The 24,916-nt window shown below is 40.7% G+C and overlaps 3 protein-coding genes across 3 annotated transcripts in view; 2 read left to right on the forward strand and 1 right to left on the reverse strand.

Annotated features, from left to right (window-relative positions):
• Positions 1–3,305: 3,305 nt before the first annotated feature.
• On the forward strand, positions 3,306–5,847 carry TRMT12 (tRNA methyltransferase 12 homolog). The gene has a single exon (XM_054590471.1). The coding sequence runs from the start codon at positions 3,557–3,559 to the stop codon at positions 4,874–4,876; it is 1,320 nt and encodes a 439-aa protein (XP_054446446.1). The 5' UTR covers positions 3,306–3,556; the 3' UTR covers positions 4,877–5,847.
• A 6,714-nt stretch (positions 5,848–12,561) lies between these two features.
• RNF139 (ring finger protein 139) lies at positions 12,562–24,891 on the forward strand. The gene is made up of 2 exons (XM_054590470.1): positions 12,562–13,107; positions 22,332–24,891. The coding sequence occupies exons 1-2, from the start codon at positions 12,927–12,929 to the stop codon at positions 24,143–24,145; spliced, it is 1,995 nt and encodes a 664-aa protein (XP_054446445.1). The 5' UTR covers positions 12,562–12,926; the 3' UTR covers positions 24,146–24,891.
• TATDN1 (TatD DNase domain containing 1) overlaps positions 14,273–24,916 on the reverse strand; it is a 42,199-nt gene continuing 31,555 nt past the window's right edge. The window contains exon 12 of the mRNA XM_054590473.1: positions 14,273–14,519. Within this exon, the coding sequence (XP_054446448.1) occupies positions 14,471–14,519 (49 nt within the window). The 3' untranslated portion in view covers positions 14,273–14,470. The remainder of the gene's footprint in view (positions 14,520–24,916) is intronic.

Below are 24,916 nucleotides of genomic sequence, written 5' to 3' on the forward strand. Positions count from 1 at the left end.
ACAGAAATATGTGTGTCTCCTTAGAAATGACTATATAAATAGAAATGATAATAAAATATAGTAATAAACAGAGGCAGAAAGTCCACTTGGGAATCTGTAAGAAAAGTTAAAAACAAGGGGACTGTCACTGGGACAGAGAGAAGGGATTCTCTGGAAACTATGCAACAGGCAAAGTCCACTAAAAATGAAGATGGCTTTGTTGTGAGCACTGAGGACAAGGGAGGGCCTAAGTAAAATAAAAGTCCCAGGTCTGGCATGAGCATCTAGGAGAGTGGCAGGGGCATTTTACAAACTAAAGAGGAATAGGGAGATCACAAGCTGAGTGCATCAATTATTCTTCAAGGTGTCAGACTGACCTTGAAATAGAAGATAATCTAGAGGGAAAAACCTCACTGTAACAGAAAACTTCTCCCATCTCCCACTACAAATAAAACTAAAGGGAGTTTCCATTTGTTTGGGACCCAGAAAATAACTTTCTCACTGTACCACAGATTTTCTAAAGATTTTTCTAGCACAAAAATAACATTTCTTCATTATATGCAATTTGTCACTAGAGGAAAAAATGTACAAAAGAAATGGAATCACCTGTAATTATATCACATACAGGAAATCACTGTGAATCAATGTTCACATTTTGGAACTTGCCCTAATAAACTTGTTTAAATACATAAATAAAAATATGCCACCATCTAGGCCATGATTGTATATTTTGCAGTTTAGTACTGCGTAAGAAGTAACCTCTCATGTCATAACAATTTCTTATGATTATCATAATAATTATATGATACTCCCATCTAAAGAATGTATCATAATTTATTTAACTTTTCATATACAGCTTTAAGTAAAAAAGGAAGAGTATTTTAGTTTATCAGTCTTAGTCTGAATTTTGGATCATTTCTGTGTTCATGCAATGGAGTGATCTTTCAATAGATGTGAATGTGTTGTGCCTCAGAGTAGTCAGTTTCTTAATAGGTATAGCATCTGTCAAGCAGGGACTTATGACTGGGAACTATACAAGATTCTGGGGATATGGCAGTAAACAGAAAAGAACATTTTCTTTTTATGAGGAGAATATTTGCTACTGGGGAGATAGCTATTTAAGAGTAAAAAAATAAATAGCAAGCAAGGGCTAAAGAAGAAATTAAAGTGTTAAATAGACATAACAGTAGAAGAGAGTGACACTTTCAGAGAGAGTGTGAAATAAAGACCCCACAAGAAGACGACCTCAAGACAAATCCCCAGCCATTGCACCATCTAGAGGAGGGCATTTCCGACAAAGGGAACAGCAAGTGCAAAGGTAAAAACACTTGGCCTAATTTGGAAAGTGAAAGGAGGCTGGTGTCCCTAGAGTGTATTTAGCCTGGGGACCATTTCCACTTCAGGATGAGATTTAGGAGTCAGATCATGCATAAAATGGTGGGCCAGGGTGAGGAGCTTATTCGTTGGACAAAGGGTAGGCAGGAATTATTTTCCAGTAGGGAGGGATAGGATCAGAACCTATGTTTTGAAAACTCTCATCCTGATTACTATGTGGAGAATTTAAAAAAAAGGTAAGAGTCCTAATGGAGAGACCAGTGTGGAGCAGCTACTGTAGTCTAAGTGTCAGCGGGTGTCTGAGGAGATTAAGAGAGGTAAACTAACTTGGTATATACTTAGGAGTATATGGAAGATATAAGCTCATGGCAGCTAACTATAAAATAGTTATAGGAAGTTGAGGAAAAGGGGGCGGGGAGGTGATTGAAGATATTTTCTAAATTGTGTGCATGAGAAAATGAGTGAATGCTGGACAACATGGTACACTTCATCAGATAGATGGGGGCAGTGGCAAAGATACATCTGTTTTAGACATATTAGGTATGAGTTGCCTATTAGACACCAAATTGAGATATCAAAGACGCAAATGGTATTGGAGATGGGAGTGGGAGATATGGAGTGGTGGGAAATATAAACTTGGGAATATCAGTAGGAATAAAGAGTCAAGGGAGAGGTTGTTACAGATAGCAAGTGGAAGCATGTTTATATACTAATGGGAATAATCTAGGAGAGAGAGAAATTGAAAGCATAGGATATAGGGAGGATTACTGAAAAACTAAAGTTCTGAGATAACTCTGGGAGACAGTATAGAACATGCCTCAGAGGTATTCCAGCTAAGGCATGTGGAAGGTGGGAAATTTATTTACCAACTCACATCACTCACTGTTTGACGGGTGATGGGGGGCATTAATTCCCCAGCATTTTCTAGTCTATTCTGGACTTGAGATAAAACAGTTCTGGTGAGCAGAGAAAGCCATCAGGCAAAGACTCCTAAAAGCTTGCAGTTAGAAGCCATCGAGTTGACATATTACAGGAATGGTGACTACCAAGGGTATATGGGGCACCAAGAGGGTCTTCTACTCTGTCCTGGTTGATGTTTTCTCCATTTCTGAGCCTTTAACATAGAAACTGAAAACAAGAACAACTCTGACTGATAATAAACAGGAATGAAGATACAAAAAGTATTTTAGCTATAGCTGTGCCTCCCATACAGAGACCTGATTTGGGAACTGCAGTTGTTAACTTCCCTTGCTTTCAGTTACCCAATCTGTAGAAGGGTGGGCAGAAAGTAAAAAAAAACAATAAATAAATAAAAAATATATGTATGCACACACACATATACATACGTATATATACATATATGTGCATGTGTATATACATATATATCTTCTTTACAATTCTTGTTTTCAATTATTTTAAGTTATCGGTAGAGGAATTCGCCATTGTCCTCCCTCATTAGATATATCAAAACATTTCAAGGGATATATATCTGCCATCTACCACTTCAACTTGTTATACCTCCTTTGAGTATCTACCCTTTACAGGTCAAGGTTCAAAGCATTTTATATATATTTAACCGCTATAGCATTGATTTGAGGGAGTTAACATGATTCTCATTATAGGTGAAGATTCTGGTTCTGAGAGGTGATATGATTTCTCTGAACTCAGATCCTTCTGAATTCCAAACACTCGTTTCTATATACTGCAGGAGAGTGAGATGGTGACAACTATCTTTGCAATGAAAGGGAATGAGGACGCTGCATCGGACTCTTCACTCAGCAAAGGCGGCGGCGGTTGATGCTAACCTGAGAGAACAGCAGGAGGCTATGGGAATCCTTTCTGCAAATTCAGCCCATCATTCCAGGTTCACTTTCCCCTTTGGTTTCATGAGCAGCATTGAAGAGAGTGCATGAGGGTTCTGCAGGGTTCCCTCTAATTTGAAATTTTTAAGTTCACACAATTCGTTATTATTAACTTCCTATTACGGTGAAGCAAGTAACTGGCGATCACAATGAAAATGGCAGCCGCGACTTCACCACGGCAACGATGACGCCAATCGTCGACAGGTTCACCAATATAATTTAGTTCCGGCCTGCCAGTTTAACGTCACTTCCGTTCCCGGCGCAGCGCACGGCATCTCTCTTTTCCTGCAGCAGCCGTGAATGGATCCCGGGAAGTGAGTGGACTCTGAGCAGAGGGAAAGTCTCGCAGAGGGAATCCGAAATAATGAGAGGCCAGGAATATGGAAAGGGGAGGCGGGAAACCCGCGGCTATTGTCGCAGTTTTGACTGAGCCTCGGTTTACGCAGCGATACAGGGAATATCTCCAGAAAGAAAAACTCTTGGATAGACAGCACCGCGTGGAAAAGATGCCGGATGGCTCTGTGGCGCTACCCGTGCTGGGAAAGACGCTCCCTGAACAGCACCTGCAGGAGCTGAGGAATCGTGTGGCTCCAGGTAGCACCTGTACGGTAACACAGCTCCTGGATCCGGTTCCTTCAAAGAAGGCCCAAAGTTGTTCACCTGCCCGAAGGCTGGGTCTTGAGGTGAGACGCTGGGTAGAGGCCCGGGGAGTGACATGGTCAGCTGAATTGGAGGCTGATTTGCCCCGGTCTTGGCAACGGCACGGTAACCTCTTGCTGCTGAGTGAAGACAGTTTCCAAGCCAAGCAGTGGGAAAATCTGGAACCAGAACTCTGGGAGATTGTTGCCTCGGCACTTGGTGTCCAGCGTTTGGCCAAACAAGGACGGATATCACCGGATGGCGCTCGAACTCCAGCAGTGACGCTGTTGCTGGGCGACGATGGCTGGGTTGAGCATGTGGATAATGGGATCCGATATAAGTTTGACATAACCCAGTGCATGTTCTCCTTCGGAAATATCACTGAGAAGCTTCGAGTGGCGTCACTGCCCTGTGCTGGACAAGTGCTGGTGGATCTCTTTGCAGGGATTGGTTATTTTACTTTGCCCTTCCTAGTTCATGCTGGTGCTGCCTTCGTCCACGCCTGTGAGTGGAACCCCCATGCTGTAGTTGCTCTGAGAAATAACCTTGAGATTAATGGAGTAGCAGATCGGTGCCAAATACACTTTGGGGATAATAGAAAATTGAAGCTCTCAAACATTGCAGATCGGGTGAACCTGGGGCTCATTCCCAGCTCTGAAGAAGGCTGGCCCATTGCCTGCCAAGTGCTACGAAAGGATGCTGGGGGCATTTTGCATATCCACCAAAATGTGGAATCTTTTCCAGGGAGGAAGCTCCAGCCTTCTGGAAGCAGTGAAATTAAGGAGGAGCATTGGCCTTGTCCTCAGCACATTATCACCAACCATTTGGAAAATGAAGCTACCAGGGATTCTAGGAGAAAAGTGCTGTCAGCAGCCATCAAGCCAGAATGGCACAGGTGGGCAGAATCTGCAGAATCTCGTATTGTCACTCTTCTTCAGCAGGTGCACGGGAAACCGTGGAAGACAAAAATCTTGCACATCCAACAAGTGAAATCCTATGCTCCCCATGTAGATCACATAGTCTTGGACCTGGAATGCCGCCCATGTCCTCTGGTTGGCTAGAAAAGGTGGATCCAGAGACATGAGGATCTATGTGTGAGTGACCCTTAATGCATCAGCTCAGGCCGGGTTCTCACCCCTCTTGTCTCTGGGTGATCTCATTTAATATTTTGTGGCCCTGAAAGTAGCCTCTAGACCAACCCAGATCACTTCATTTGTGTTCCATTGATCACACTGAGAATGAGCTACGTATCTGGGAGAAGTAGTACGGCTCACTGAAATGAGGCCTATCTATGCAATCAGTGAATTCCAAATTTTCACCTCAGTTCTGTCTGACCGTGGGTACAGGGTTTCAATATTCTTTTGGCCTTGGATTTTCTTATTCGCATATGAGGGTTGCTTTGAACTGCTTCACGTGACTTTTATTTAATAAGTAGTTGTACACAGTGCATTGGTTATTTCAGAGTGAAATGCATTGCTCTTTTCAAATCACTCTTGTTACAATATGGGAAATCAACTGTTGGGTGGCCAGGATGGAAGACCAGTGAGGAGGTTTCTCTGGTGGTCCAGGTGATGGTGGCTTGGGCTAGGGTGGTGGCAGTGATGATAGAAAATCGATGGAACTAAGCAATGGAGCCCATATCAAGGCATTAAAATGGTGCTGCTTTATTATCGCTGACAAAATATGGAGGGAAGGGGACAAAAATTACTTTAGTGTATTAACTCTATACCCCTACTTTGGCATTCATAAATGAGAGTGGAGGGGGGCATGTCTTAAATATTGGGTTTATTGTGGTAAAAAAAAAAAAGGGGGTAAAATGATTGCTTTATGTCATAGGAAAACTAGCTTTTCAGTATTAAGCTTGTGCAGTAGCTGCCAATTGCTAGTTATTTTAAAAGTTCAAATTAAAACCTCAGATTTTTAGCCATGGCTGGTGTGGCTCAGTGGGTTGGGTGCTGGCCTGCAAACCAAAGTTTCACTGGTTCGATTCCCAGTCAGGGCACATGTCTGGGTTGCAGGCCAGGTCCCCAGTAGGGGGCGCGTGAGAGGCAACCACACATGGATGTTTCCCTCCCTCCCCCTCTAAAAATAAATAAAATCTTAAAAAAAAAGACTGGCAAAGCCAAATATATTTTTAAAATAAATAAATCTTCAGATTTTTAAAGGCTTCAGGCTCTTTTCATCTGCCTTCCCTGGCCAACATCAAGACAAGATGAGGAGCTGTAAGAGAATGTGAGGTGTTCTGTAGAGTTTTTCAAGCCTCACCTTATTTTATGGCTGTCAGCCACCACCATTGTTCACCCTTAGGATGACTAATTATAAAGAATCACTACTCTGTCTTTCGGATGACTAATTGTAGAGAGTCACTCTTGTTTACCTTTGGGATAACTATTGTAAAGAATCGCTTCTCAGAGCTTTATTTTTGGTGCACTTTGAAACGATCTGGGCTTGCTTCCCTGATGAAGGAAATAAAAGTGTGTGGCTTTATCAGGATTATGATTGTACCAGGCATTTAGCTGGCTGGGGCTGGGCTGGGCTGGGCTGCCTGTTCTCCTTGCAACAGTGGCACTAAAGACATGAATGGTGCTGTTTGTGTTATTCCACAAATATTAAGTGTCTACTATATACATGAGCCACAGGAAATACACTCATTAGAAACTGTTCCTGTCTGAGGAGCTCACACCCTAGCAGCAGAAACAACACAAATACTCAAAAGAATTGGAATACAATGATATAAGTGCCATATGGGTGGTAGCATGTTGTAGGAGTGCAAAGGTGAAGAAAAGTTCTGAGAAATGAATGGTGAAGTCTTCAGAGAGGTAGTGTTTGATTTGGCTCTTAAAACCTGGGTAAAATTTAAGTAAGTGGAGTCAGGGTGAAAACATTCTAGTTGAAGAGAATAACAGGTACAGAAGTTTGAATGCTCAGAAAATGTCCGGAATGTTGCCATTAGATCAATTTGGAACAATGGAAGCAGTGAAAAATGTGTTGAAGGCAGGGTCTGTTATAAGAATTAAAAAAGAACCAGGGTCTTGTACACAGTAAGCCCCCAGAAAGTGTTAACTATCATGTGATCCCATCATGAAAGTGGCCTTTCTATGTTTGCCTTAATCATCTCCTCTGGTACATTTTGAGTTTGTTCTCACGTGTGTACCTGTGGCTTTCTTGTCTCAAAGTAAAGATGCCAAGTTGGGGGTTGAGCCAAAATGGGGAGGAAGGCAGGGGACACACAGTGAGGAAGATGAGTCAGACAGCCACATGTCCAGGGGCTGAGGAATTACCTTCCTGCCATTAGCTGTGGATAGGCAACACCTGAATGAATTCATTCACCCTGATGTATGCATCAGACCCTGAGTGTTCACTGGTGAAAGAAGACTGACATGGTTCTGAAATTTTTAGGGGCCAGTGATCTGCTTAAATGTCAAGGTACCTTATTCACAGTAAAGAAGAAATTCTTGCATCTTACTCACTCTTTATCAATATTATTCTGCTTCCAAAGAAACACACTAAGCTCTTTAGGCTTTGTGGAAATTTAGAACTTGGGAATGCTGCTCTGACTTATATACTGAATGACACAAGGCTGCCAGTTTTCAGTGGGATCCAGAGCATTAAAACTGTAGCAGGTACAGCCTGCTGTGCAATTAGTCATGTTGGATGGGCCATTCATTCCAGGAGATTCTGTGGGGCAATAGTATCTATGACAAGCAGAACAGCCATGATAATTAACAGCAAGTTCCAACAGAAGAATCACAAGGTAGTCTCTTAGGGTTCTGTAGCAAGGCATTCAAAAGTGGCTCCTGATGGCTCCTGGTGGGCCTTGGTAGGAACTAAGCATCTCAGGAGACATCAAATGACCCTGTAGCCAGATTGTCCAATTATGGGCTGGGTTTTGTCAGACCTACCATGTCAATCCATCATAAGATGGAAGTGGTACATCTGGAATTGATGACAAGCTGAGTCAGAGTAAACGAACAGGTGCACAGGCAGGTGGCGCAGACTCCCATGTCATACTTACATTCTTGCACCAATGTCCCCTCCTCAGCTCACAATTTTGGCTACTTGAGAGGCTGTTATGTCTAATTGAAGGAGGACAACAAAAGCCAGAGCTACGTTCATTGATTTGTTTTCTTGGAATAGGGGTTCAAAACAAAAATCTGCTGCTGCCCTACAGCCCTACTTAGCGGTGGTCTTAAAAAAAACACCAGTGAGGGCTATCTTTTAAGGCAGAATTTTGGGGAATATTCTGGTCATCCACTATGTGTGGAAAGAAAAGTGGCCTGAAGTAAGACTATACCTTTGTGGCATTGGCAGATAGGTTGGCTAGTTGTTCAGGAGCCTGAAATGGGAAAAATTAGGAGATCTTTCCCTGGGAACCCTAGGAAACCCTGGGAAAAAAGCAGTGGAGAAATCTGTAGGCTAGGGCATACATGTGAAGAATTTTGTATTGTGTAACGGTGCCTACCAGGGACAATCTACCATGCAAGGAGGTACTCAACAATCATGTAAACCAAAAGACTTGACTAGTTAACTTAAGCAACTATAATCATCAGCAAACCCAGTAATGTTATAATGGGCTCATGAACAAAGTAGTTGCAGAGAGGCAGGTGAGCAAGAGGACAACAGCATGGCTACCACTCACCAAGTAGCCACTCCTCAGGTTCAACATTGAACCCTTGATACACCACCATCCCTTAAGGAAACCAAGCAGATGCTTGGTAGTAAGTTGACTATATTGGACTTCTAGGCTCGAAGGACAGTGATTCACCTTTACTAGGATATTACTATCTTCAGGTATGAGCTTGCCTTTCCTATGCACAAAACGTTGGCCAGCACTACTATCCAAGGGTTTACAAGTGTTTGATCCATTAATATGTATCCTATGTAATACTGCCTTTGACCTAGGGACCTACTTTACAGCAAGGGAGGCATTTTAGTAGGCACATGGCCGTGGGATTCACTGGTCCTATCACATACTACACAGCCTAGAAAATGTTGGTCTGATGCAGTGATGGAAAAACCTTTTGAAACTAATGATAGCCCCACTAAGACACAAAATATACTCTAAATAAAAAGTGATTATGTAGTGTCATGTCCCTTTATATATAGAAAAGTCAGGTCTGTGAATGAAAGAGTAGAAGTAGAATTCTACCCTTTTATTCTACCCAAGTTAAGCTGAGTATTTGTCCCTTTGGGGGCTATTACTCTCTGCCTTCCTATCAGCACCCCCATATTCCATTTGAAGGAAACACATAGTATTTAGGCGGGGAGGGGTGGGATGGGTAATTATAAGTGCCTGTTACCTACTGCTTCTTCCTACTAAGGAAACTGCTTGTACTTGTCCTCTGGTATAGGGTAAGGTAAGATATACATGGTCCAATAAACTTAACCAATTGCATGGTCACTCTTGGAACGTGAAGTCTTGACATATAATGATAGCCCAGAATCAGTTTCTGTTGCTTGGAACAAAGGCTTGGCTGATGAAAATGTTGACAAAATTCAAACTAGTTTTTACACAACCTATTATTGAAAGGCTTTTTTACAACACCTAAAAGGCGTCTGAATCATTAAAGCCGAATGAACAGATTGTTATTTTTGACCGTGGGTAATTTATATATATGAAGTGTGTTGTGCATGCATGTGTACCCCCCCTCCCCATACTGTTCTGGATAGACTCGATGTAAATATACACCTGAGTTGTGCAACATTCAAATCAATGTAGAAACCAAACAAAGATTACATTCAGTGAGTTGTAGTTATTTCTTTGAAAGCTTATCTTTTATTTTAAAAATTCCTAACCATCTAAAAGCTACCTCACTGATATAAATTTAATTTTAAAGTAGTATTTTAAAGTACTTGTCTTAGTCTTCATTTTATGGATGGTGAGAGTGAAATGTAAAAAGTTTAAAGAGACTTGCTTGAAGTCATAGATGAGAAAGATAAGAACGTTACCACTCCTGAGAGTTCTTGGCCCAAGATGGAATTTAGTTTGAATTAGAAATCCTGACACTAATAAAATTTGTGCATCAAATTAAGATAGGAAACTGTTAAAAGATTAATAAGTATTTCCTCATGTTTAAAAGCTTTTAATATTTACTACATTTAACTTTTTAAATAAAAATTGGAGTAAAGCCCATAAACTTTTATATTCCATTTTGCATGGTCATAATATAATGGTACTTACCTCCAGTCTCCTTACCATACTTCTCTTTTAGATTAGTCCTTGTGGACCCCTTTCTCCATTATGGCCTTTCTCTTTTTGCTTTAAATTGCAATTAGGGCAGAATAACAGGTGGATTGAGTAGTTAATTTACATCTCTGAGGTTTCTACCTAAGCGTCCTTAGTCCTCTCATCTTACTAAGCTTGCTTTCCTTTGGGAATTTTGTCAAAACCGCAAGGTTATTCCCCAGATGCCCAGTTTAGGTAGATTAACCCCCAGAAGTAAATAGACCAGATTGGAAAAATTGTGATCATGTTGATGTCGCAATAAACAGGCAAGCTGCAGTAGGATTTTAGGTTAGGATACTGCCAGTGGGTTAAGATACTGCCAGTGACAATTGTAAGGAAACAGATTCAAGAGCCTGCCCCCCTCCCCCCAAAAAAAGGTAAGATTTGATTGCAGATTGGCTATGGGTGAAAAAAGGAAGGAGTCCAAGATGCCTGAAATCCTAGGCTCCAGGTAGCCTTGAGATCAAATACTGCATTTTACTCTTAAGTAGCTTTGGCCATATTGGCCACCTAACTTTTCGATCTTGATAACTTATCTAAGCCTCAGTTTCCTCCTCTCTGAACCAAATAATAATACCTATCAAGCCCTGGCCAGTATTGTTGGTTGGAATGTCTTCCCACAGAGCAAAAGCGAATCCATAAATTGCAGGTTCGATTCCTGGTCAGGGCACATACCTGGGTTGGGGTGTTTGGTCCCCAGTCTGGGCACATACAGGAGGCTACCCATCGATGGTTCTCTCTCTCTCCCCCGCTTTCTAAAATCAATAAGCATGTCTTCAGATGAGGATTAAAAAAAAACTATCAAAATAAGGCTGATAAAAAAATTTAAGTAAAATGTAAATCCCTTAGCATAGTGCCTAGTACATAATAAGCACAGATGGCAATCATTATTAGTGGGGGATAACAATACAAGGTTAAAAACATGAGACTGGAGTAAGGAGTTTGGGTGTGGGTTCAGTCATTCTACCACATCTACCAACATCCAGAGGAAGAGGTCCTGGAGTTCTGTAATCCTCCACCGTTACGGAGAGTTCTTATCTGATACAGGATAATCACCCATCTAGAGCCCTGATACAAAGTGGATTGCAGAGTACGATTTGGGTTAGGAACCCAAGTGAGCCAGGTTCTTGCTTACCATTTGATCCTCCTTATTCTGAGATGGCGAGGTCTACAGTGCAGACTCAGACCTAATGTCCATTCTTACTTGCTGGTGAAGGAAGAGGAAGACAAAGATGACCAGATTAGTGTATTAATTATATGGATAGGCAAGAAAAAGGGGCGGGCGGGGGGTGGGGAACCTTTCCTTTACCGTCCTAGGTTCTGAGGCTGAGCCCCAGGTAATTAAACTGATAAAAGAGATTATTAACAAGAGAAAAACAGTTTTACTAACTCATGAGGTGCATACACACCTGGGATAAACTCACTGATGAGTAGTATCTCAAACGGGATGGCTACAACCGGGGGTTCACATAGCATTTTAAGAAAGAGCAATACATTTATAGAAAAGTGACAAGACAAAAAGGGATTTAGGCTTCTAGAGGGTGGCAACTGTGGGAAGGTAAATAAATATATAGGGGAAACTAGTGGAAGAGGATTAGTAAGGTTAGTGGGTGATTCAAAGTAGAGGAGTCCTCTTACAGGTGAGGGAGAGGGAGATACCTTTGCAGATGCACATCTATGTCCTACTTTTTAGGCAAATGTGTTTGGGGGCGGTGGAGGCAAGAGAGCTTTTGTGTGTGTGTGTGTGTGTTGGGGGAAGGGACTTCAGCTCTTGTCTTCAGCTCAAAATAATCGTGTCAAAGTGACATACTTTGGGGTAGCATGTTCTGATCCACCTACAAAAAAACACAATAAAAGTTTGGCTTCTTAAGCCCCGGAGGAAAGAAGGGATTGCCTGGGCGTGGTTACCTCAAAGACTTGAAATCAGAGACGGAGGTGGGTTCTTACCCTCAAGTCACAGCAGCCCTTGGTATCAGTAAAATGTGGCCGATGAGTGTCCTCAGTTCTGTCCAGTTTGGGAGGAGGTGGTTAGGGTGATGGGCAAAGGGATAAGAGGTTATGTTTTTCTTGGTAGCGCCTACGATACCTCGTCCAGAGCCACAAACGGCGGCTGCTACGTCTCCTCACAGGTATCTTCCCTGGAATGTCAGGCGTCTTTCAGGCCCGGCCTCCCGGTGCGATGGGGGAGGTCTGCGGGCGGCGCCCTTTGGCTTTCCTCTGCTCAAGCATCTTTGAACTATGTTTATGGGACGGTAAATGGGCCTTAATAAAACAACAAATCGCTGCCGCCCGTGGAAGTAGGGAGTTCCTCACTGAGTCCAAGCCGCCGTAAGGGAGCTGGGCCCTCCTGAGGCTGGAAGGCGCGGCTGCTGCAGAGCGCCTGCGCCACGGGGTGGCACCCAAGTCGCGAAGCCTAGCGGAAACCATGGCAACGCTGTGAGACGTTTGCTACGCCGTACGTGATGACGACATGGGGAGCGCCCTACCTCCGATTGTGACGCGGCGACAGCGCGGTCTCCGCGATCTCGCGTGACCGCGAGCGCAGCCTCTGAGCCTTGCAACAGCAGCAACGGCCGAGCCGGCGGGCGAGGTCAAGATGGTGGCTCCACGGGCGGGGGAAACGGTGGAGGGAAGCGGAGCCAAACCTTAGTCAGCTGAAAACACCGACTCCCAGGGGCCTCCCGGAAGCCGCTGCCTCCTCAGCCGCCGCCGCCGCCGCCTGCTCCTGCTGGAGACGCGAGCGGGCGGCGGGGCGGGCCGTGAGAGAGACAGGAGAGGAGGGAGGGGCGGAGTTGCCCGCCTCAGCCCCCGCCCCTGGCCGCCGTCCCGGGCCCTGCCCCGCGCGGCCCTCCAGGGCCCGCCCAGCCCCGGTGTGGCAGCGGCTTATGGCGGCGGTGGGGCCCCCGCAGCAGCAGGTGCGGATGGCCCGTCGGCAGGTCTGGGCGGCGCTCGAAGTGGCGCTCCGCGTGCCCTGTCTCTACATCGTCGACGCCATCTTCAACTCCTACTATGATTCCAGCCAAAGCCGGTTCTGCATCGGGTTCCAGATCTTCCTCCGGCTTCTCGGTAAGGGCGAGGGGGTAGCCTGCAGCCTCGGACGGCTGTGTGGGCCGAGACGTGCCTCAGAGAGTGCTTCAGGGCAGCCGCGCGCAGGTTGTGGGTTGTGTGGGTGCGGGCGTATGTCAGTGTGTGAGAATGTGTGAGATTGTGTTTGTGTGTGTGTGTGACAGGGCGTGTGACAGTGGGGGGGGGTGTGTGAGAATGAGAGAGACTGTGAGAGAGCTGTGTGTGTGAGAGCGTGTGTGATTGCGAGAGGCTGCGCCTGAGTGTGCGCGTGCGGGAGAGCCGGGTTCGACCCCCGCAGGGGCGCCCTTGCGGGCTGCGGGAGGGAGGATGTGACACCAGCATCCGAGTTCGCCGCAGCGCCGCGCTCGCCGCGAGTCAGCCCCCCGGTCCTTTCTGCACCTGAGGGAGGGAGGGACGGACGGGAGAGCGCCTGCCTGTGGGAGCGTGCGGCTCTGCCTGCTCTTCTCTGGGGCAGCGAGTGCGGGCTTACCCGTCCCATGCGGCAGCCTTGCGGGAACAGCCACTCTTTTTGCCCCCTTCTCGCTGTGTGTGACCTTGGCCTTGTCGTGCTCTGGCCTGGGCCTCAGTTTCCTCCTTTCCAAAATGCAGAGCTCTTGTGCGTTGTCACTTATGTACCCACGGGGCCCACAAGATGGTCAAGTGTCCGCGGTAAATGACATCCAAAGAACGAGAGAGAGACAGGGTTTCTATTTCCCAGACCCCGAACCCATTACTCAAAATCTTCATAAAGAAGACGATATTTATACCAGGTCCTAAAGTTTTCCATGAATGAAGTAGAGGTATTCAAAGAAAAAACGTGGCCAGAAAGTGATGAGACTTTTCCCAGAGAGACTTCTGAAAATCAGTGTTTTTGTTGCATGTGAATATAGTGTTGAAAGCATCTTATGTTTCATTCCCCATCTTCAATCGCATCGCCGAATGAGAAACATTTATGTATAAAGTAATTTTTTAAGTGATTGAAGCTTGGCAGATTTTGCTGATGAAGTAATTGTGCTAAGGTTTTAATAGGGTAATGCTTTGAAGTGTTGCTAAAGTGATACTGAGGTCCTTACCCAAGCCTTTCTGAATTATGAGCCATCTGTTGCGTCTTCAGTCTGACAAAATCATGGTAATGTTGAGTTTTGTTCTTAGCAATAAATAGCAATATTTTACATTTGTTTGGTACTTTATTTTTTCAAAGCATTTTTACTAGTATTATCTAACCTAATAGTTAACCTTCAGAAATCCCTCAGAGGTGGGTGGTGGTATTCTCATTTTGCAAGTGAGAAAACTGAGGGTCTTAGAGGCTGTGTTTTTGCTTTTGATAGATACACAGCAAATAAGTGGTTGCCAGAGCCCAGGTTTAAAAATCTTCTGACATCAGTGGTGGTCCATTTTCCTCCTCAGTACAGCTGCAATCCAGATACAGAATGGTATAGTAATGATCACATGCTAGATCTTAAAACTAACAGATGTGTACATGCTGTTCTTTAGCACAGGGCTTATCAGTAACCCGCCAGTTGCTTAACACCAGCCATTCCTGCATACCTCTGCAAAAGATTAGTGTCCTCATCGGTGGCAAAAATGGAGCTACAGTTTTGTAATGTATACAAATATCAAACACCTGAAACTAATGTGTTGCACACCTAATATATTATGTCATAGTCAATTATACATCGATTAAAAAAGCATTAGCTAGCTTTAATATTTCATACTTAACATTTTATTCTGACAGTCATGGGTTAATGTTAAAATGAAATTAGTTAGAATGGGGCTGTTGGCTGAACAAGCCACCTGCTGCTTTTTGATTACTCAGTGGTATGACTTCGATTTGGAACCTCACTTGAAACACCCTACCTATTGTATTTTGTTGCCTTGGACAAATGTTTCCAAATAACATGTGGTTACAAAAATAAATAATGTAGATCACTCTTTATAATAATAAAAAAAGAGTAGGAGAGCTGTTGGGAGGGCATTTTATTCACGACAGAAGTCATCTGCAGTGACTGGTATGGCTCAATGGTTTGGGCATGATCCCTCAGAGTGAAGGGTCGCTGGTTCGATTCCTGGTCCGGGCACATGCCTGGGTTGCAGGCAGAGGCCCCGGTTGGCGGGTTGGCAGTTACGAGGGGTGCAGACTGATGTTTCTCTCACTCTTTCTCCCTCCCTTCCTCTCTCTCTAAAAATAAATAAATAAAATCTTTATAAAAAAAGTCACTCATGATCATAAGTTACACTAACAGACTGCCGTCCACCCCCTGCCCCCCCCCCCCCCCCCCGAAAATAAAAGAAAAAACAGAAGGTAACAATCTTTTAAATGCTGTGCTCTCAGAGTTGAGCTTCACACTAGGGAGCTTTAAGGAAAAGGAGTATTTTCCTTAATGAAATAATTTGTGGTTTAAGAACACAGAACAAAGTCATCTATTATTTGTGTGTGTGTGTGCATGCTCTCTCCATGCTTTTTTAAAAAAATGTTTATTGATTTTAGAGAGAGAGGAAGAGGGGAGGGGGAGAAAGAGAAAGAGAAACATCAGTTGGTTGCATTCACGTACATGCTCTGACTGGGAATCAAACACGTGACCTTTTGGTCTAGGCCTACAGGATGATGTTTTAACCACCTGAGCCACACCAGCCAGGACCTTATCTGTACCTTTTTATTTTTTTTAAATATTTTATTTACTTATTTTTAGAGAGGGAAAGGGAGGGATAAAGAGGGAAAGAACCATCTTTGTGAGAGAGAAGCATCGACTGGTTGCTTCTTGTAGAAGGTGGACTGGGAACTGAACTGGCAACCCAGGCAGGTGACCTGACCAGGAATCGAACCCACGACCTTTCACTTTATAGAATGCCACCCAGCGAACTCAGCCACACTGGTTAGGGATCTGTACCTTTTGAAAGATGGACAATAATAATATCTCTCTCATAGGGTATTAAGGACAGTAAATGAGATAGGATGTAAGCCTTTTAGTCCCTGGGACCTAGTAAGGGCTATTTAAGTGTTAGCTATAGTAAGCCTGTTAGCTTTTTAAAAAAAATTTCAATACTTCAGTTAAAACCATACTGTTACAGATGTTTTGGTCTTTTGAAGGCATCAGTGAAATGTTGGTGCTATTTGAAAATTTTGCTCTCAAAATATTTTCTGGGTCAGACTTTATCAGAAATACAAAAAATTTTCAAACTGTCACCTGGCTATTCCTTACATTATGCCAGTGTAATTATTAATTTTTCACATCTGTAAGTGAAAGTTTTTAAGAAACTGGCTTTGGTGCTAAAAAAATTCATCCTGAGTAAAAGCAAGTGTCTTAAGTATTTAAGACCCATTCAGTGAGGCATCATCTGTTTTTTAAAATGACAGATTTTGTGTAAAAGATACCAAAGGATAGTTAAAATTAAGTGTCCTGTGTGGTTATTGTTTTTAGTAATTGTAGACCTTTCTTTATCATTCATATACTGTTGTAAACTTGGCAGTCTGACCTCTTTCTTTAAAATGATATAAAAATTAGGCATCTGAAGAATACAATTCCCTTTTGCTACAGTAAGCAAAATGTACTTTCATTTGATATCAAACTAATAAGAGAATTTCAACAGGTTAGAAAATAAAGCACCTTATTTTGGAGATCCAAATAAAATGATATCACAATGTATAGAATATTTAAGAATGTTAAGCTACTCTTAGGAGGTGTTAAATGCCAAATGAAATGCAGTCCACTGCAGCATAATGCTGAGTTAGCAAATCTAATTCCAAGGCAGAAAATGCAAGCATAGGAGTTTGTATTAATAGTATTACTCATAGATTGATAATTCATTGAAGTGGAAAGTCCTTTTTAAACATAAAAGAAAATCCAGAAATTACACGGGATATATTCCTTATTAAAAAATTCTTAAAAAATAGCACACTGGGAGAAAAATATCTGCATCATATGAGATTGTGGAAGTTTTACTCTGCCAAAAAGAAAAACTTATACGGCCAGAGACAAATGGGTAGGCAGTTCACAATAAATGAAATGTAAATGGTCAGTCAGCCTCACTTATAATTAAATAAATACAGTCACAACAAAACCTCTTAGATTGGTGAGGAGTTCAAAGTCTGAATAGAAACTAGTTTGGTGAAACTATAGGGAAATAGTTCAAGTTATACAGTTTTGGTAGGCTGTCACTTCTACGTAAAGCCCTCTGGCGCTATCAACTGAAATTCATCATACTCCTTTTGACACACTTCATTTCTAAGAGTTTGACCTAAAGATATAGTTGCACAAAGACTGTGGGCAAGGATATTGATTGCAGCATTGTTGGTAATGACAAAAAAACAAATTGTTAATATACATATCTATTAAAAGGGAATCTGTTCATTGTATTGTTTAGCCATACAATAAAGTTGTTGAAAAGAATGAGATAGTTAATTTTAGCACAATAGAAAGAACTAAGAAAACCTATGATGTGAAAAAACAAAATGAAGCAGAACTAACTGTGACTGCATAAGGATAGGCTAAGTATTCTAAGCAGTAACACTATTGACATTTGGACAAAGGTAACTCTTTGTTGGGGGTTTCGGTGGGGCCGTTCTGTGAACTGTAGAATTTTTTTCCCCCTCCTTACTTGAGGATATGTTTTTATTGCTTTTAGAGAGAGAGGAAGGGAGAGAGAAACGTCAGTTGGTTGCCTCCCGCACAGGTATTGAGTTCTCAAGTTTTTGGTGTATGGGATGATGCTCCAACCAACTGAGCTGCCTGGCCAGGGTGAATTGTAGGATTTTTAACAGCATCCCTGTTTGCTGCCCCTTTAGATACAAGTAGCACCCCATTTCCTCCAGCTGAAATTGCCAGCAAGGTCTCTAGATATTGCCAGATGACTCCTCGGGGGAGAGGGAAAATAGAATAGAGCCCAGAAATAGGCTACCCACACATGTATAGAAACTAGAGGTAGAACTGAAGTACATTGAGGTAAATATAGAGTATTCAATTGGTGGTCATTTAGTTATCCGTATAGGAAAAAAATAAAAAATGATACTGGCTCTCTACCTCATGTCACTATGTAAACAGTTTTAAGTGAATTAATACCAAGATGTGAAAAGAAGAACTTTAAAATTTTTAGAAAAAAGTAGCATTTTTTTTTTTTTTAACTTTAGAGTAAGGGAAATTTTTTTTTAAATATATAAAAGCAAATGAGTAAAATATCGGTAAATTCAACAATACTAAAATTAAAAACCTCTATTAATCAGAAAGCATCAGAAAAGTTAAAAGACCAGCCACACATCTGTAAAAGATGTCTGCATTACAGATAACTGACAAAGAATTTGTAGTTAGAATATTTTTCTAAATATAATTCATTAAGGAAAACCAACTCCTTAAATGGGCAAAAAAACATGAATGGTCAGTAATTCGGAAGATGCCCTCTTTGGTAAGTAATCAGAAATGCAAAATTTTTAAAGGTAAAGCAACATGAAAACTCATTAAGTAGGAGGATCCTCTGAGTAAAAAGTAAAAAAAGAGTATGAGTTTATAAATATGTTTGTTTATGCAAAGCTATCCTTCATCTACCAGTGGGGTTTGACTCTTCAAAAATCATGTTCACATATTTTTTTAAAAATAAAAACATGTTTAAAACCTTAGTTTACAGGCAAGATTTTAGTTTTACTAAGAAACTTAATATACCCTTTTTTAACCTAAAGTGAGTTTGATAGAAGAACTTTTCTTTATGCTATATTTTATCAAGTACATCTACAGATTACCATTTCAAGGTATTTTACCTTGTCTTGCATTTCATTGGTTGGGGCTCCCTTGGAAGAAAGGTAGTCCTAACATTTATTTCTGTGCTTCATCTTTATTCTGTACAGCACTAAAATATTTTTCCACAGCTTGCTTTAGATTATGTTTTAAAGGTGTATTTAAGGTAGCTGGAGAGTTGTAAATATTCTGTCATGTTTTCTTCTAACTTTAGTTCTAAGTTTCCAGAAAAGGTTAGGGTATGAATGGACTTTCCACATAAAAGAGCTTAAACACTTTGTTGTGTAATATGTTATGGGTTTTTTTGTTTGTTTTTGTTCATTTATTTTTGGTAATCCAAATTGTAAAGGCCCTGATACAGCTTCAAAGCTCCTGAATTGATTTTTGACACCTGTTTCTTTTCTTACCTCAGAAACTTAAGTGAAACTCTTAATCACTGGAAAATTGGATCCCTGAGTTGTGATTTCAGTTAATTCTATTCTCCAGTGTCCCAAGATGGTTTTATTTGTTTTTTTGTTTTTAAATAAAACATCATTTATATATAGCTTTGATTACTTATGCAGGTAACTCTTAAATGCTAATAAGAAACACTACCCCTAGGCTTAATTTTCCTAAGCCAACAGTCTGTAAAGGCCATGACAGGGAATGTTGAGACTTGTTATTTGGGATGTTTACTTTTTTTTCCCCCTGTAAAATGAGAGCTGATTCTTTCTACGTTCCATATGTAGGACCATGAGTTTAAAAGAAAAATTTAAGAACCTTATGTACATGCAAACTTTGGGTAAAAATTAAACAATTTTATATTAGTCTTAAAATATTTGGTCGTTTAATCATACCATCTTGAGGGTATGATTTTAGTCAAGAAAGAGTAGTATCAGGTTATTACTTGCTAGAACACATTTGGACTTTGTGACTGTAGTCTTACTACATTATTTGCCTATCGTATCCTCCTCTTTTCTTCCCTTGGTACATGTGCATAAAGCAAAATGGCACTTTTTCTCCAGACATACTTCTAAAACCCAAATCATCCATTCTTTCATTTGTGTGTCAAAATAAGCTTCGGGGGGAGCTATTAAAAGAAAAAGGACTGGTTATAAGTTACAACAAAGTACATGAATACTCACAAATAAAGATTAACTTGCCATTTTGTGAATAGCAAGTTGACAAAGATAATTTACAGTCCGTGCTTGACTTTCTCCCTTTTAATTGGTATAAACTAAAATTGAAGTTATTTTGGTTTTATTTTGACTCCTTTTAGGAGATTAAGTTTTGTTGCAGGAAAAATACTGTTTTTCTATATAGACAAAGAAAAAAAAAATACATGCATGCATGTGCTGAGTTAATTCCATTTCCTCTTACCTTCCATGGAAAAGGTTTCTAGTCCTGCTCAAAAAAAAGTCCATTTTCTATCAAAAGGACCTATAACCAGCTATCAGCTTTTGGGAGATTATTAGTGGCCAGCTTGCTCTGAAAATCTGTCAGGTGGTTTTTATGCAGAAATTTATGTATCTTCTAGGTGACTGTCCTTTGTTCTCTTTTTCACAAATGACCTGCCACATTGGCACAGGGTGAATTTTAAGTTCGTGGGCACAGTCATTATTTAGAGGAACTAGCCTTTTTACATGCAATGGATTATGAAATGCCTCCACTGTAATATGGCCTTTCTTGATTACATGCTGAAATAAGGTGGATGGATGGATATTTAATTTGGTGTTTGTCACTTTTTCTATAATCCAAACTCTGGTTTCTTAGCTTTGTCTTACTTGTTCATAAATTTCAATTTCCAAGTGGGCTGTATTTTCTAGTTGCCTTTAAATACATAATCCAGAATTCAACAGAAAACATTTACTTCCCCAATTACGATTTATTTATTTCCTACAAAATATTTTGGGATCCATAGATGTACAATGTAGGATTCCTGCTTGCTATCAAGGATACTATCTAACAGGGTAGATGAAACCTACTCAGGTAACTACAATAGCAGGTAGTATATGAGTATTAGGTGTTTCACCAGGTTCTGCAGGTATGCTGATGGAACAGTCACTATCAGAGAAAGTGGGTTTATATGATGAATAGAATTTCAGCAGTCAGAGACTTGGGAAATTGGTGGGGCCATCATGCCAAGCAGAGAAAAGTGTAAACATCGCTGCATTTATGGCACAGAAGGGCTGTGTTTGGGAAAGAAGTCTGGGGCTTTGGTATGTGCCTTGAGAGAGGAGTATTACTCTAAGACCAGTTGGATCCTTGACTGCTAGGACAAGAAATGTAGACTTTAGTTCATAGTAATTTCAGAGCCGCTGCAGTATTTTGAGCAGAGAGATGAAGAAAGGCATGTTGGTGATAGCTTGTAGTTGGATTTGGACAAGTTGAACTTTTAGAGACGAACTAATAAATAGGTTGGTGTCACTGAGAAAAGGGAGATAATAGGTGTTAGAATTTGGTGACTGATTGTCAAGTGTGAGGCTTGAGGGTGCAGGGCTGGGAGGTGTCATTAAGAGAACAGTAATGGATGGTACCTTTAACTGAAATTGGAAATCACAAGGAAGGGCCATTTGAGGCGAGGTAGGTTTTAGAAATTTTGAGTGTTGCAGTTGTAATGTAGAAGTGTATTAGATGGATATTTGGATGTCATTTCCATATAGAAACCTTTGACAATGTTTATTGTAATCTTATTTAAAAATTTGTCAGAGCACAAAGAAAAATCATGCTAGGTACACCTCAGACCACACATTGGTTGAGTATGGAGTGGGGAGGGGGAGGATTTATTACCATTTTTAAAATGTTTTGGTTTTCTGAATGTTACTTTTGTAATTTGAAGAACAATAAAAAGGGCTATCTGAAGAAAAAGATTAAAAAATGTATAGGAAAAGGGGAACTTGGAGGACATTTTTTTAGATTTGCAAGGAATGGTGTAGAAGTGAGGAAAAAAACAAAATTGAATTTGGACCCGGGGAGAATGCTCAAATTTAAGGAACAGGGAAAATAAGAGCCAGAAGGGGAGTTCATTTTGTGGAAAAGGAGGAATTAGGTGTTAAGTATAAAACTTAAAACTTGATTTCCTAAAGAACACTTTTAAGAAAACTGTTCTAAGGTTTAATAGGCATAAATGTTTTCCATTTTGGTTACTTTTAATTCTAATGTTTTTGTAATGGAATTATGGACATGTTATTTAAAGATTTTAAAACTTGTTAAAATGTGTATGTCACTCGAAACTTACCTTCAAGGTAATTTAGTAATAATTTGGTGCATGGGTATATGGCACTACTTGAATTACTTTGTAAACTAGAATTCTGATAAGATTTTAAGAAATAATGTTTTGTCTGTCCCATTGAACTGACTTATTATAAAACCTTTTATGGCCTGTAAGCCCTAATTGTCTTGAGGCTTATTGTTCATAGTTTTGAAAATGTTCACATATCCTAATTATAGGAGAATTATAACTCTTAGTGGGTATTCTTAAAAATGTTTCATTCAAATGACCGTTTTATTTCTTTTTTTCAGGTGTATTTTTATCCAGTATTGTCCTGATACTGTCACAGCGATCACTTTTCAAGTTTTACATGTACAGCGCAGCCTTTCTGTTAGCTGCAACTTCAGTGTTGGTAAATTATTATGCTGCTTTGCACATTGACTTCTATGGTGCCTACAACACCTCAGCTTTTGGAATTGAGCTGCTTCCTCGGAAGGGGCCCTCACTATGGATGGCACTCATTGTTCTACAGCTAACATTTGGAATTGGATACATCTCGCTACTCCAAATTCATTCCTTCTATTCACAATTAATTATTTTGGATCTCTTGGTTCCTGTAATAGGCTTAATCACAGAGCTACCATTACACGTCCGGGAGCGTCTAGTTTTTATTTCTTTCTTGATTCTTACATTAAACACAGTGCTTGTCTTGGCAATGAAACTTAAGTGGTTTTATTATTCTACACGGTATGTTTATCTTTTAGTGAGGCACATGTATCGAATTTATGGATTACAGTTATTAATGGAGGACACATGGAAGAGGATTCGTTTCCCAGATGTACTGAGAGTCTTTTGGCTAACAAGACTCACAGCTCAGGCGACAGTGTTAATATACATTTTAAGGATGGCAAATGAAACTGATTCCTTCTTTATTTCTTGGGATGATTTCTGGGACCTCATTTGCAATCTTATCATTAGTGGATGTGATTCTACACTAACTGTACTGGGCATGAGTGCTGTAATTTCCTCAATAGCCCATTATGTGGGCCTTGGAATATTGGCCTTTATTGGATCAACAGACGAAGATGACAGGCGGCTTGGCTTTGTAGCACCTGTTTTATTTTTTATTTTGGCTCTTCAGACTGGTTTAAGTGGGCTAAGACCAGAAGAGAGACTTATTCGCTTAAGTAGGAACATGTGCCTTTTATTAACTGCAGTCCTGCATTTCATCCATGGAATGACAGACCCTGTATTAATGTCTCTCAGTGCCTCTCATGTGTCATCTTTTCGTAGACATTTCCCTGTGCTCTTTGTCTCTGCTTGCCTATTTATTCTTCCTGTTTTACTCAGTTATGTTCTTTGGCATCGTTATGCGCTAAACACATGGTTGTTTGCGGTTACAGCCTTTTGTGTGGAACTCTGCTTAAAAGTAATTGTTTCTCTCACTGTTTATACGCTATTCATGATTGATGGCTACTATAATGTCCTTTGGGAAAAGCTTGATGATTATGTCTACTATGTTCGTTCAACAGGCAATATTATTGAATTTATATTTGGAGTAGTAATGTTTGGAAATGGGGCTTATACTATGATGTTTGAATCAGGAAGTAAAATTCGGGCTTGTATGATGTGTCTCCATGCATATTTTAACATCTACTTACAAGCAAAAAATGGTTGGAAGACATTTATGAATCGTAGGACTGCTGTTAAGAAAATTAATTCACTTCCTGAAGTAAAAGGGAGCCACTTACAAGAAATAGGTGATGTCTGTGCAATCTGCTATCATGAGTTTTCAACATCTGCTCGTGTCACACCATGTAATCACTATTTCCATGCACTTTGCCTTCGGAAATGGCTGTACATTCAAGATACTTGTCCAATGTGCCATCAAAAAGTATATATCGAAGATAGTATCAAGGATAATTCAAATATACCTGACAACAGTGGATTTATTGCACCCAATGAAAATCCAGAGGAAGCTGTAAGAGAGGCTGCTGTTGAGTCTGACAGGGAATTGAATGAAGATGACAGTACAGATTGTGATGATGATGTTCAAAGAGAAAGAAATGGAGTGATTCAGCCCACAGGTACAGCAGCTGAAGAATCTAATGAGTACACTGACTGATTAAAATAGCATTTACTAATCATTGAGGTTGTTAAATTTCAGTTCATCCAAAATGGAGTTAATATGCTTCACATCAGTGTGTAACCAAGCACAAAAAACAGTTATCAGTGTCGAATCTGTGAATGGTTTTCCGTTTACTGTGATGTGCTACTGTAAATATACCTCTTTAATTACTTCTGGTCTCTTTGGTGACCTATTTAAATTTGTGTACATTATTGTACATAGAATAAAATCTTTTCACGTTTTTATGACAAAATTTGAACAAATAGCTTTTTAATAGATGTAATGATAATATGGTGTGCCAACTGTGCCAAAGATTCCTCAATGAAAGTGTGTAATTCATCTAATTCTGGCCCCTAGTGTTTCTTTAAGATGGGTGGGAGAGTAAAAATGCTAATCAGAGGAAACTACAAAATCAAGGAAATAAAATAATTTGGACCAGAGTATAAAGGATATATGTAGAATGTTTTATAAGCTAAGGAAAAAAGTAGGCTGCCAGAAGTGATTGAGACTTTCTGAAATTTTAGTGTAGCACTGTAGTTGAGCTGAGTTTGAAAGTCCAGATTTGGAGATTGTGAGAGTTGAGAAAATAGGCTTATATCAACTTATATCCGGCATGACCCAGAATGTGTTTAATTTTGATGTAAAAATCAGTATATTTGTTAGCCATTCTGTGTTTGCAGCATTGACATAAAAATTGTCCTTGTGGATTTTGAAAGAAATTATAAAATGAAATACTTGGTGGCGTTCATTCTTTTAAACTAAGAAAAA

Source organism: Pteronotus mesoamericanus, unplaced genomic scaffold (assembly GCF_021234165.1).
Source record: "Pteronotus mesoamericanus isolate MK-2021 breed Mesoamerican mustached bat unplaced genomic scaffold, CSHL_Meso_final scaffold_174, whole genome shotgun sequence".
Classification (NCBI taxonomy): Eukaryota; Metazoa; Chordata; class Mammalia; order Chiroptera; family Mormoopidae; genus Pteronotus; species Pteronotus mesoamericanus.

What these genes read in the sequence shown, in the direction of transcription:
- TRMT12 (XM_054590471.1), top strand. Translation starts at nt 3,557, where the DNA reads ATGGAAAGGGGAGGCGGGAAACCCGCGGCTATTGTCGCAGTTTTGACT.
- RNF139 (XM_054590470.1), top strand. Translation starts at nt 12,927, where the DNA reads ATGGCGGCGGTGGGGCCCCCGCAGCAGCAGGTGCGGATGGCCCGTCGG. An exon ending in GATCTTCCTCCGGCTTCTCG is followed by an intron (nt 13,108 to 22,331) that starts GTAAGGGCGAGG and finishes TCTTTTTTTCAG; the next exon opens with GTGTATTTTTATCCAGTATT.